Raw genomic sequence first — 13,091 nt, forward strand, 5'->3', positions numbered from 1 at the left:
ATAATCCTTTTCCCTTTGTCCTTCACCTTTTCCTTCCCTATTCTCTTTTCAGAAAGCGAGTAATGGCGCTATAGCCATAAGCCTTAAAAGGCTAGGACAAGAGTTAGTGCTCATGTCCCAACCGTCTTAAGAAAATGGAGCATCACTTAACCTTTCTAGCGTTGATGCTTTCAACTACCAACCAATCATATAATTACCAAAATCGGAACGTACGGTACGAGATGTCCACGTTTCATCCATTTATTGGATTCTGAAGCATCGTAGATTTAAACAGGCCCGATGTTTTCTGAATCATCTTGCCCCTTAAATGCTGCACAGTAGGCCTGGCCGTTTTGATATGTGTGGCGCTTCTTCGATGTAAAACATATATCAAATAGACAAGAAAAAATATGGAGGTATATCCATTATTTTCCAGGATGCTTTCAAGAACTGGCTGTGTTGGTGTTAGATTAGATTAGATTCTGCATATGAAAAAGTTATCCTGCCGCTGGGTGCCGCGCAAGCTCACTCCTGACCAAAAACAAGAACGCGAGAGCACTTGGATCCACTATTACACCCCAGAGAACAGAATGAGTGCCGGGCAATGGACAGAAGCCGGCACGAGTGCTCCGAAGCGGCCGAGGGAGGATAGATGGGTCGGAAAGGTTATGGCGTCGGTTTTCAGGGATTGTCATGGCATACTCTTCGTGGACTTCCTCGAAAAAGGAAAAACCATCAATAGCGAGTATTACTGTGCATTATTGGATCGCTAGAAAACGGCCTCACATGAAGCGAAAAAAAATATTGTTTTTGCAAGACAATGCGCCGGCGCAGAAGAGCTTCGCAACCACGGCTAAAATCAATGACTTACGGCTCCAATTGCTTCCGCATCCAGCGTATTCGCCCGATTTGGCTCCCTCAGACTATTATCTCTTCCCAAACCTAAAAAAAATGGCTCATGAACAAAACATTCAGCTCACGTGAGACGCCGCGGAGCAGTATTTGGAAGACATTCCGGAACTTTTCGGACGGGATCATGTCGTTGGAAATTCTCTGGAATAAATGTATCGAGCTAACAAGGACTATATTCAATAAAAAAAAAATCCTTCCCAAGGAGGTTACTTTTCACCCCACCTAGTAGATCTGTAATCAGAATGAATTTGGAATACGGAGACCACATAGGAATCACCCGAAGATCCTGAATGATTGAAACAAGATTCTGGTTATTTAAGAAGTTTCTTCTTCTTATTATTATTCTTCTTCTTATTCTTATTCGCATCTCAAGCTTATTACGCAGCGCATATTAGCTTATTGCGTGCTCTCAACTTAGTGTTCTTGATGCACTTCCACAGTTATTAATTGAGAACTTTCGATGTCAATACCAATGCATGAGTTTGTATATTGTGTGGCAAGCACAATGATACTCTATGCCCAGGGAAGTCGAGAAAATTTCCAACCCGAAAGATTCCCTCAACCGGTACCGGGAATCGAACCCGCCGCCACCGGCTTGGTAATACCGTGCATTTACTGACTAGGCTATGAGGGCCCCCTCGAAGTTTCTGTATCCAGAAATTTTGGTAAGATGAGAAAGGACTTCAAAATGAAGATATGGTGAACAGGAAAATTCACAAATCTCTCACTACGTGGCACTAGTATACATATGAACTTCCTGTACATGTAAGCTATGTCGTAATATCCTGACCATCTGTTGCTGTTTTCTGCCGAAGTTGATGTTTTCGGTGAACATGTTTAAGTTATCAACGCTTTATGGATGGTAGACAAATTTATTCACAATTTCCTCACTACATGGTGCAAGTAAGAATGGGAACTTTCAGCATGTGGTATATATAGAAAGCCTGACCATCTAGAAAGTAGGCGGCAAAGTTGGATAGGTGACTAAGGCTTTCCTCATGATAGACTTACACGCGCGGTGTAGTGAGAAAATTGTCAACCATCCAGAAGGTTTCAATCACCTGAATAAATTTTCCAAAGACTTGTTAGACTTTTTTCTATTAAAGAAATTTTCAGCTTTGGGCATCTTCTTAGATGATCAGGACATCAACTTAAAGTACACAGTCACACTAGCACCGTGTAAAGAGATAATTTTGGACTAACCTAGCCACAATTTAGAAGACCTTGTTCAGCCGATTAACTTTCCCGAAGACGGAAACTTCCTATATGGTCATGATCTCAAAGTATATTTTGCACAGGAAATTGACTTGCCTATTGGCACCACATAGTGTGAATTTTTTACGCTAATGTTCTCTAACCAATCGGACTTAACCCATTTTACACTTTGATGATATTTCAAAAAAAAAATTCTTGCATTATTTAGACTTTTTTTTTTGGTTTGTTATAAAAGATCATCATATGTTAAGGAAATCTCCTGAAAATTAATGCAATTAGGGAAAGTACTATGAAAATCGATGTTTACTTAATTTATCGCGGAAATTATGCATAGATTTATTTAGGTAAAATTTTACTTTAAGCTTAGGGTGGCCATCTTACCCCGTCGTCCCCTAAGCATAAGATTTGAAATGCTGCTTCGAGAGATCGGAAATACAAGCGAAGACAGAATGGGGAGAGGGCTGAGCGGTATTGAAAGTTTCAGACAGAGAAAGTTTCGTAATGGTGGCTGTTGGATGAGGTTATTCAAATCAATTTCAGGTTTGCAGCTGACGATTGTCTAGAATATTATTTTCTTGCGAAACTACATTAAGATTATCGGATAACGGAGGAGCGATGGGTGGATTACGTAGCTTGTAGCTTGAAAAGTTAAAACCGGAAATGCGAGTACTTATCATTTAATTCCACTTAGTTAAAGTGTTAGTAATTGTTTTGAACTGGCTGTCAAATCATGAATCAGGGAATTATTGTGTTACACGATCAGAGGTGGTATTTTTCCCGCACACGTTTTCATAGTGAGTACTCATGGAAGATAACCTTTTTTGCTGTTTTATTTAGCATTCCGCTAACAACCCAATTTCATTACTTCATTATGATGGCCACCAAGCCTTTGGGGATTTTCCTTATTAGAGAGTTGTATAGATTTTTCTCCTTTAGCTTACTTAAATCTTTGGTTTTTATTAGTTAGGTAGGTTCCGATTCAACACATTGTAGTTTCATTTTTATACCTATGATCTTGACTTTTTTTACCTAGGGGATGAGTACTTAAGGGGGTTAGATTTTGATAAGTTCTTTAGTGGGAATGACACTGATGAAGACTGCACATTGTAGTCGAAATACGTATCTGTCATGGATACCGAAATTAATTAAGTGGAATTAAATGGAAGATAACCTTTTTTGCTGTTTTATTTAGCATTCCGCTAAGAACCCAATTTCATTACTAAAATTTATATTCAAAAACTGGTTCCTGTTTTTTATTAAAAATTACAAAAAATAAATTTAATCAATATAATTGTAAATAATTCCTTTACTCAAAGTTATTTGATGATGATGATGGGAGTCGCACCTACAAAGGTTTGTACTGGACGATTTATCTTTATGGTAATTGAATATAGCATTTTAACCAGATTAGCAAACGAACTGGTTACAGTTACAGAGATAAATTCCCTCTAGAGTTAGCAGTTACTTCAAAACTATATAAATGTGAAAAGTGTCCTCCTTTTTGTTCACCAAAAATATTCAAACGTAAATATTACAAGTGATCAATAGATAATGAACAATCAACAAAGCATCCGAATAAACTTGCAACCCCACATTGTGGTAATTTAATAGACGAAGAAAACAGAAGTACGAAATGTACATCCTCGAGTATAACTACTGGAATTACTGTTAAATTACTTTTAGTATTATCCTTTTTTTTTTTAAACAGCTTTGTTAATAAATTGTTACTTATTATGTTTATAAGATTGGGAAAGTTCAATAATTATTATGAAAATAAACAGTATCTGTTGATTACCGATCACCTTCCAAATTAGATAGAAACACATTCATGAAAATAATTTGTCCCGAATACATCAGACACGAACCCGCTCATAAATTTTCCACACATGTTCGCTGCCGTTCTACGCATATCTGTCCCATGTTACTTTTGGGCGTTTTTCACTTTGGTTCATAAAACAGTACTTTTTTAGGTAGAATTTGCACTGAAAATAGAAAAACATATTGTTTGTTCTGGGTTTGTATAAGAACAACATAAAGCCTAATTGTCCCATGTTGAAATTCTACGCATAACTGTCCCACAAAGATGTTCTCGACTGAATTTATCATTAACGAATCGATTTGTGTACACAAATTATTGAAACAGGATTTATACAATCAAAAGAAACAGTATGAACCATTTTAGGAAGTGGCAGTTTTATTTAATGTTGATAAATATTAAGAAAAACGGGATTTCATATTAAAACGCCAGTTTCTATTTTCAAACAATGCAATATTAAACACTAAAGTAGACACTTGCCACTCCCCACACTCCCCCTATTGTGTCTGTTAGAGAGGGTCTAGTATACAAAAGGAGCGGATTAAAAATAAACTGCCTTGGCAATAGTTTCTTGCAACACTGCCAATGCAATCCAGATAGGCGCTGCTTGATTGACTCTGGCTTTGACAGTTCGTTTGGCTTATAACCAGCTAGTCCGCTCCTCTCTTATGCCTTGTTCAGACTGTAGAGTTATAACATGTTATAACGGTTGTCAAATAATTGCAACACAGAAACCACCATCAAGATAGCGCTATAACATGTTATAACTCTGTAGTCTGAACGTACTATTATATAGACCCTCTCTACCCAAGTAACATTTCAAGTTTTATGGAATACTACAAAGCAACTATAAAACAACATTCATAAAACCCTGGTCAAGGCTATTTTGTCATTAATGCATCCACTAAAACCTCATTAAGACTAGAATATGTCTAGTTGGCCCACCCTGGAGAAGGTTCTGAAGGGTGTATTCTCAAAGCTCTTCAAGATTGATTTGCTGCAAAAGGTTGTATGACGAACGCATTGATAACGATTTGAAAGCTACAATAAAAGCTATTTAGCAACAATAAAAACCCTTTCCGAGCTATTTCCCCTAGCCGCATGCTGAATCTTCCACTAGGAAAGCATCAATCAAGATATAAAAGGATTTATGAATCCAATCTTATAAAAATAATGAAAATAGAAACTGATGGTATAAAAATCTTGTTGAATATCCAAATTTATTACAATAGTTCTCATTAAGTGGCCTAGTTTTAAGTGCCATATTAAATTTTATGTGAAATGTACGTGAAAACATCGAAAAAATTAAGTCCACCCTCGTAAAACGTCGATTTGACTAATTATTTGACATTAAAAAAAATATATATATTCTTCAGATCGAGCTTGGCCGAGACTTTTTTTTATTATTTTCGCATTTTAATGTTTGCTCATTGCTAAATTTACCAAAATATAGTTATATCTAAGAAAATATTGCTTGAAAATCGAAGATTGTAAAAACAAGCAAACTAATTGCAACATGGCGGTGGCATAAAAGTTGATTTTCATGGGTCATTTGTGAAAAGTTGTTTTGCTTTCAAGAATTCCTTAACAAATTAATAAGGGTTTAAAATGGCTTTTATGAAGAAAACTTGCAGGCTGAATTGTATTTATCTAAAGCCATTTTGCTTGATCCTAACCCGTTCAGATTTATGGCAGCATTTATAGAGGCAAAGTTGCCTGCAAAAAGTTAAACGTCAAAGTTTGTTTATCTTTCGATAGTTGCGCTGTGAGATCCAGGATTCTTCCAGGCGGTTTTCTCCCGATGGATTGGGAGCAGTTACTCAGCATTTCGAACAGCTGGAAGTGCAATCGTTCCCGAAAAAGTTCCCCTTCTTACGGATGGTTACAGAAGTGCACCATCCAACGATGCAGGGATGTACGCTTGAATGAAATTTTCGAAGAGTTGATTCTAAAATCAGGCTATGGATCGGAAACTAGCTAATCTCCGCTTACGAACAGTTTCAGTGGTTTGCTGTCGGTTGATATTTCGCAAGATCTGGAGAAGGCTGGTATGTTTTTTTTTAATTTCGACAATGTTTTATGGCACCGCTCAGTTTACTCTTCTCCGCCAGATGGTTAGTCGTTGATGATGTGCTGGTTCTTCTTAAGAAGTAAATTTTTCTGAAAACGACTTGAATTTTTCATCCTACTTCGTCTATCCTTTGAGATTTCCTTGTCATAAAATTGGCATTTATTAATTATGAGGAACCAGCTTTTAAGCTCAATTTGTAAACAGAGTAATTGGGGAGTTAATGATGCACTTTAAAAAACCTAAAAAGCAACAATAAATGCTTTTTGCTCTAATGCAAAACCAAATGGTTTTATGGTTGCTTTTATAAAGATAGATCACGTTTATAAAGTATTTTATCAAGACATTAATAAACAATTGCTAATGACGTTTATGCTTGAATTACAGAACAGTTTTAAGGAGGGATTGATAACTGTTTTAAATTTATTTTTAAAACAAGACAGTTTTTGACTTTCTTGCCAGACTATAAAAGGTTTTCACAACAGCAAAAAGTTGAATTACTAAGCAGGAATGTTTTACACTTTGAAATGCTATATTTAAACTAATTGGATTGTTCATTGTCGTTATAAAACCATCATAAATCAGAGTGGATGCTAGATGGTCACTGAATTGTTAATTGGGTAGTGCCTACGTGTTTCATGAAAAGCCCCTTATATAATTTAATAATACGTAGTACGGAAGAAATTTGGTGCATGTTAACTCTTCTAAACTACACGAAAAGAAAATCAATTATTTTATTCATGTGTTTCACTTATACATTTTTGCCAAAACATCAGCCTTATACATTCCATAAGACAAACCACATAGGTCCTATGAGAATGCATAAAAGGTATGTGTGACCGCTTATACATTTCATTTGACACATGATCTTCATTAACTTTTTGCAAGGCGTCTGCTTATAAGTTGACTTATACATTTTATGAATAATCAGCAATAGAAATTTGCCAAAAGGTATAAGGAGTTTTCTATCCGTGTATTTCTTGAAATCATCGAGGCCCACGTTCAACGATCGTGTGACGTATTGATCTTTTGTCCACAGCATATCAGCCTTAAATCTATGATCGGACTCAAAATGACAATCTCCTTTAGGCCTACGTTCATCTTTCTAAGGAGTAGAACAAGATGCTAAGAAGTTTATGGTCTAAATAGTGCATTGATCATTAGTTTCGTGAGATGCCCATACTTTTAATGGTTTTATAGAAGTGTCAACAAATTTATTGTGGTTGTAATTTAATGATGGAAAGTTATACAAACTATCCAGGATCTTCCAAAACTGCGGAAAACGCAAGCACGCTCATGTAATCAGAAGAGTAAAGACGTCAAACGCAACGTGGCCATCAAAACAACACTGACAGTAACAGTTCCTAGTGGGACTAACATGCGTAGAATTTCCTACTTTAGTGCAAATTTCTAGGCATAACAGTCCCATTACATATTGTTCGTATAAAAATAGGCTTAACTGATTTCATTGAAGGTAGTTTCTGTAGTTTTATATATTGATCCAGTTGAAATGTGAACAATGCGCTAACTTATTTTAACGTATATTTCTTCCAATGAGCAGAAATGATTCGAAACATTATTCGCGATTTTCTCAGAAGCAACTTTTGAAACATGGGACTGATATGCGTAGAACGGCAGTTCGTGGATTAGCTAATCGTTTTCCTCGAACATGGGGACAGATGTCAGTACTGAGCATTGACGAGAAATTTCCTAGTATCTACTTTGGTTATTCATGTCGGTTTGCTGGTGTTTAACTCTTTTCTTCTCATTGCAAATACTTCAGAAGTGTAACGTCTATTTTGGTGATGCAATAACTTTTAAAATATTGACATATTTTTCGCATATTTGAAAAGAAATCCAGCACAGTATTATTAGGAGATGTTGGACCCCAACCACACGATATAACTTACCTTGGCGGCGTTGGAGCTGTACGGTTCGTCGAACAGCGACCACATCTGCGGCTTCAGATGCTGCCACCAGTTCACCTTTCCTTTATTGTAAGCGTCTTCGAAACCGAACTTTTTCGCTACCTCCTCGTCGGTAGGTTTTTCCGTATCTAAATCTAGCCTATCTAAAACAGCCAATGTTTCTTGCGTATTCCGATGCTGTGGATAGAGAAGGACAGTAAATGTTGGATTAATGCAGTTGTCTCGGATCACTTTAATTGGTTTTTAATGCATATGTTTTCACATGTAGGCAGACGACAAGGCATTCTGTACAACGACAACGGTGACCGTATTCAAATAGCCTCAGTAGCAGTATCAGTAGCACTTGAACGAGTTGGACAATGGATGACGATGGCAAAGCTGGGCAAATAGACCGAGCTAGTTTTGCTGACGATTCATTCGAAACGGGTCAGATAAAGCGAAGCATCAGCTGCAGAGAATTTGACATCGTTCGTCGGTGGGGAGTGAGATAAATGCTTTGATACAATTGTCTACCGATGTCATGTTAAGCGGATGATGGAAGGCCAAGGGACATTAATCATTTCCGAAAATTTCACAGTAAATTTGGAATGTGGGTCAGGAATTTGTTACATTTCATTGTACAAGGAGGTGTGATTTGAAAGTTCCATTGAATCCTTTTCCCAACATCAAAATTGCACCTTTAAATACTCGTTTGCGAATCGTCTGGCCAGCACCATTCAACATCTTCCGAGAAAAAAGGACCCCCACATTGTCCATCAGCGCCGTCGTCTGTACGTGTTTTTGTGCAATTTTCCACTCCGTCACATCCCCATTCGAATGAAGGAAAAAAAAGTCACCCAATGTCAATAGGCAACAACATTTGGATAGGTGCCGTTTTCGCCCATTTACATATTTGCTTGTTATACACACATTTTTATGTTTGCTACGACTCTTAGCTCGTTAGCTGGGATAAAGACCCCGAAATGGTGACACACCGCACATGTCGGTACGTGACTCTAACTGCTACTGGCTTCTGTGATGATAGTGGCGTGGCATGGCGTACGTGAAAAGAAAACCGTGTACCTTGAAAGCCTATTTTGTGAATAGCATTTTCCAGAAAATTTCCCCATTATTAAATTATGTATCCCGAGTGGAGCATGGAGCATGGTTTATGTGTCTACAATTGTGAATTCATGAACGCGAGGTCTTCCTAACGAGACTTGTTGAATTGAAGGATGATTACCTTTAGTCCCACAATGGGACCAATTTCAGCGTGAAGAGCCTGCCCGGGTGTGTTTTATGGAAATTGTAACATTTTCGAAATAGGCTGATTCATGGCCGAAACTTACCTGGGTGTACGTCATCCAGCAGCACGGTTCTACTTGGTTGGAATCTAAGCCCCAGAAGGCTAGCTCCTCCTCAAACAGTGGTCCGCAAACGTCGGTCGGGTAGTGCAGCTTTCCCGTCCTGAAAGTGAGGAAGGAGAAGAGAATCGAATATCAGTGCTGTAGAGAGTGTATCTTCAAAGGAGAGCACAAATCGATGAATAATATAGGTGAATCTGGATAAATATTGATGTTTCAACCATTTCCAATCTAAAGGTGTACTCGAATGGGGAAATTGTCTGTAGTGGAGGCATTGTAGTAATGTACTTTTGATTGCATATTTCTTGGCACATTAGCTGTTGTATTTTGTGCAAAAATCCATTCCAAAAAGGGTAACAGTTTTTCTCTTACTTGATTCCCAATACTACACAATGGGATATTATTTTTCAAAAAAAAAATGGGCTTTTAATTCCATATCTCAAAAAGGCCGGTGGATATGATGGGATATATATACATCAAAAGTTAAGTTTTCTGACTTGAAATTAAATGCCTAGGTGGTTGTGCATGCGAAGAATCATTTTTGGGTAGTTTGAGGCAAACATAAAGAATTTTACCCTAATTTTTAATGCCTTAAATTGAAAACTTAGCCAGTTTCATTTTAAATCTAAGATTATCCTTGATAATCATATGTATAAAAATGAAAATAGAACTTAAAATTCTGAAGGTTCAGCAGTACTCATCAATCCCGTCCGAAAAGCTTCACATCTAAACGCCTAGGAATCATTATATATCACTAATACTGCTGAACCATTGATGAATGAAGAGGACCCCCCATTTTATCCTGCATTTTCAACCTGAATGCAGTAACTTCTCTTCTCTTATTTTTGGACGTGTACGGAACAACGTACAGTCAAGATTCCTATAGTACGGTTCATATGGCCACCTTTTGGGATGATTCAGTTTCCGGTAGGACACAAGTCTGATCCTGTGGAAGATCCGGAATATCCGTAAAAGTGGTCAATTCATGAAACTGATCCTATAGCTCCGCGGATTTTTTGAAACCACTCATAAACGTCTTATCAGAATGTATTCGGAGTTGTGACCGGAATATGGGCCCTGGATAAAAGTGGTAAATTCATTAAACTGATCCTAGAGCTCCGTGGTTTTTTAGGAACCACTCATAGACATCTTATCAGAACTTTCGGAGACGAACCAGCCCAGGGCTGAAAGTCTCCTAACTAAAGATACATAAAAGATCTTATCAGAATGAATTTCGGAGTTGAGTTCAGAATATGGACTCTGGGAACTACGGGTTGGCCCATCGAAAGATCCGGAACATTCCTAAAAGTGCCCAATTCATGAAATTGATCCTTGAGCTCCATGATTTTTTAGAAAGCACTCATAGACATCTTACCACAATAAAATCGAAGTTTTGACCAGACAGTTTATACTGGGGACCATGGGATGGTCCATTAAAAGATCCGAAGATCATTGAAAGTGATTAATTCATGAAACTGATCCAAGAGCTACAAGGTTGTTTTTTTTGTCAAAACCACTCATAAATTAATTTTAATAATAACTCAATAAGACGATGTTTTCAAATGGCTTATTGATAAAATTTTGATGTGATGAATTAAAAATATAAACATTGAAGCTAGTTCCTCGTGTACTTGTAACTCCAAAGAAACATCTCCAAGAAGTCAAGGGAAATAAGTTCATAAAATCCAAGGAACAGTATTCAAATATTCCGTTAAAAGTGTCTAGAAGTTATTAGATACTTAAATACCACCTAGAAATCATCCATGATAATAAATAAAAAAAAAAAGTGTGTCTATGAGCAGTTCTAAAAAGCCACAGAGTGCTTAGATCAGTTTTATTGACCTATCCACTTTAACGGATGTTCCGAATATTCCGGAGGACCATCCAATGGATCCTGTGGTCCATTTTCCAGTCACAACTTTGAGTTCATTCTGATGAGTTGTCTATTATTTTCCAGAGGAGCGTTCATGATCTCCAGGGTCTATTTTCCGATCATAACTCCGAATTCATAATTATAAGACGTCTATGGGAGTTTACGAAAAAAAAACGGAGTTCTTTGATCAGTTTCATGAATTGAGCCTTTTTATGGATGTTTCGGATCTTTCGGAGGACCATCCACTGCACAATGGTCCCTAAGCCGTATTTGGGAAGACAAAAATGTTTGCGCCCAAACCGTCAGTTTTAGGTATATAGTGTCTTCAGGAAAGTTTCTTCATATTGTTTGGTCGATCTTTTTATCTGAAAGTTGTAGAACAATCAATTCGAAGCAATTTTGCTCAAGACACCAAATTTCTATCTCTTATGGTTCATTAGTTATGATTTTTTAAACAAGCAGGTTAGGATGGCCCCTAAAAAACAGACCTTGTTTTGGTTACATTTAGAACTTATGATGATGCATGTTTTTGCTGAAGCAACCAGGCTGTTATTTTTTTATTATTAGAAAATTAATGGAGATTTTCTTCGAAAATATGGTTCTAAATGGAGCAAACTGATTTTCAAACTTTTGATTTCATTTTAAAGAGCGTGTTTTTTTATTATTGGTGGAAAAAAAAAACTGTGAGAGCGTTTTTTGTTTGAAATAATTAATTTAATTTTAAAAATCTTTTTTTTTTTATCAAAAACTTGCCATAACTTTTAAATAAAAGAGATATCAAATTAGTGACTTGTGCAAAAATATGCGTAATAAAAAGTTCATAAAGTATTTAGAACAATGTTTTTACCATTGATTAGGGTGGTCTCTAGAAAATCGACTTTCTTTAAATTTTGTTTATACGTTGTTCACCAATAAAAATATTTAAAAAAAGATTTTTTAGGGGCCACTCTAACCTATTCGCTTAAAATAGCCTTAAGTCATGAACCATAAGAGATACAAATTTGATGGCATGAGCAAAGTTAGTTCAAATTGATTGTTCTACAACTTTTTAAAACACTGCATTAGTCTATCTCAAGTAATAAAAAAGGTTGAATTTTCAATTCACCAATTTTAAGGACCACCCTAATTTAAAATCTGATAAAAAATACGAGGAAACTTTCCCAAAGGCACCATATACCCTAAAAGGATGTTTTTGGTGCTAATATTTTTGTCTTCATAAATACGGCTTTGGGACCATTGAGCATTGGTCCCCAGGGTCAATTTTCTGATCATAGCTCCAAATTAATTCTGATAAGACGCCAATGAGTGCTTTCGAAAAAAGCGGACCTCTAAGCTCAGTTTCAAGAACTGATTTTTTTTTATGGATGTTCAGGATCTTCCTGGTGAACCATCTCGCTTTACCCAAGCAACAATTTTTGTTTTATTTAAGTTTTATAGCAGTCGATATAACCAAATTATAAAACCTTCACTGACGACCACATTGCTTTAACAATCTCCTGAGAACCGCAATACAGCCATGTCATGGCCAATTGGCCCAGTTTTAATGCAGTCATTAAAACTTGATATGCGAACTACTTTAGGAGCATAGGATTTATGTCAGTTTTATCACACTCTAGACGTGATTGTTAAAAATGAAAACATAAAACCTCCTCCAGGTCAGAAAGTTTTAACAGCCTTCTAATGACTACCATAAAACTATATTACAACCGCATAAATCGCTCCTGAAGAAGTTGATAAAACATGATACGCAAAACATTTTGACAACTTTGAAGGTTTTAAGTTGGGGTTTTTGGATGATAGTTAATATTGAGAAATATTTTATTGTGGTTTTATTCTTTCGATGTTTGATGTGAAATCATGATCCTTGTCAGTTGGTAATAATGGCTGATCTTATTGTACATTGAAAATAAGACAACTTTATTATAATTTTAAACCAATCTGTATATGCTTCACAGCA

At 36.5% G+C, this 13,091-nt stretch overlaps 1 protein-coding gene across 2 annotated transcripts in view; it reads right to left on the reverse strand.

The window, feature by feature from the left end:
* LOC135713136 (potassium voltage-gated channel protein Shaw-like) overlaps positions 1-13,091 on the reverse strand; it is a 399,326-nt gene that overhangs the window by 48,236 nt on the left and 337,999 nt on the right. For both annotated transcript variants that reach the window (XR_010518710.1, XM_065236251.1), the window contains exons 5-6: positions 9,247-9,364; positions 7,901-8,095 (exon numbers count right to left, since the gene is read on the reverse strand). Coding sequence is in view for 1 of the 2 variants with exons in the window: in XM_065236251.1 (XP_065092323.1) it covers positions 7,901-8,095; positions 9,247-9,364 (313 nt within the window). In the remaining variant the exon portion in view is untranslated. The remainder of the gene's footprint in view (positions 1-7,900; positions 8,096-9,246; positions 9,365-13,091) is intronic.

The sequence above is a fragment of the Ochlerotatus camptorhynchus genome, unplaced genomic scaffold (genome assembly GCF_037179485.1).
Source record: "Ochlerotatus camptorhynchus isolate MF236.1 unplaced genomic scaffold, CSIRO-AGI_Acam_v1.1 ptg000539l, whole genome shotgun sequence".
NCBI classification, from domain to species: domain Eukaryota; kingdom Metazoa; phylum Arthropoda; class Insecta; order Diptera; family Culicidae; genus Ochlerotatus; species Ochlerotatus camptorhynchus.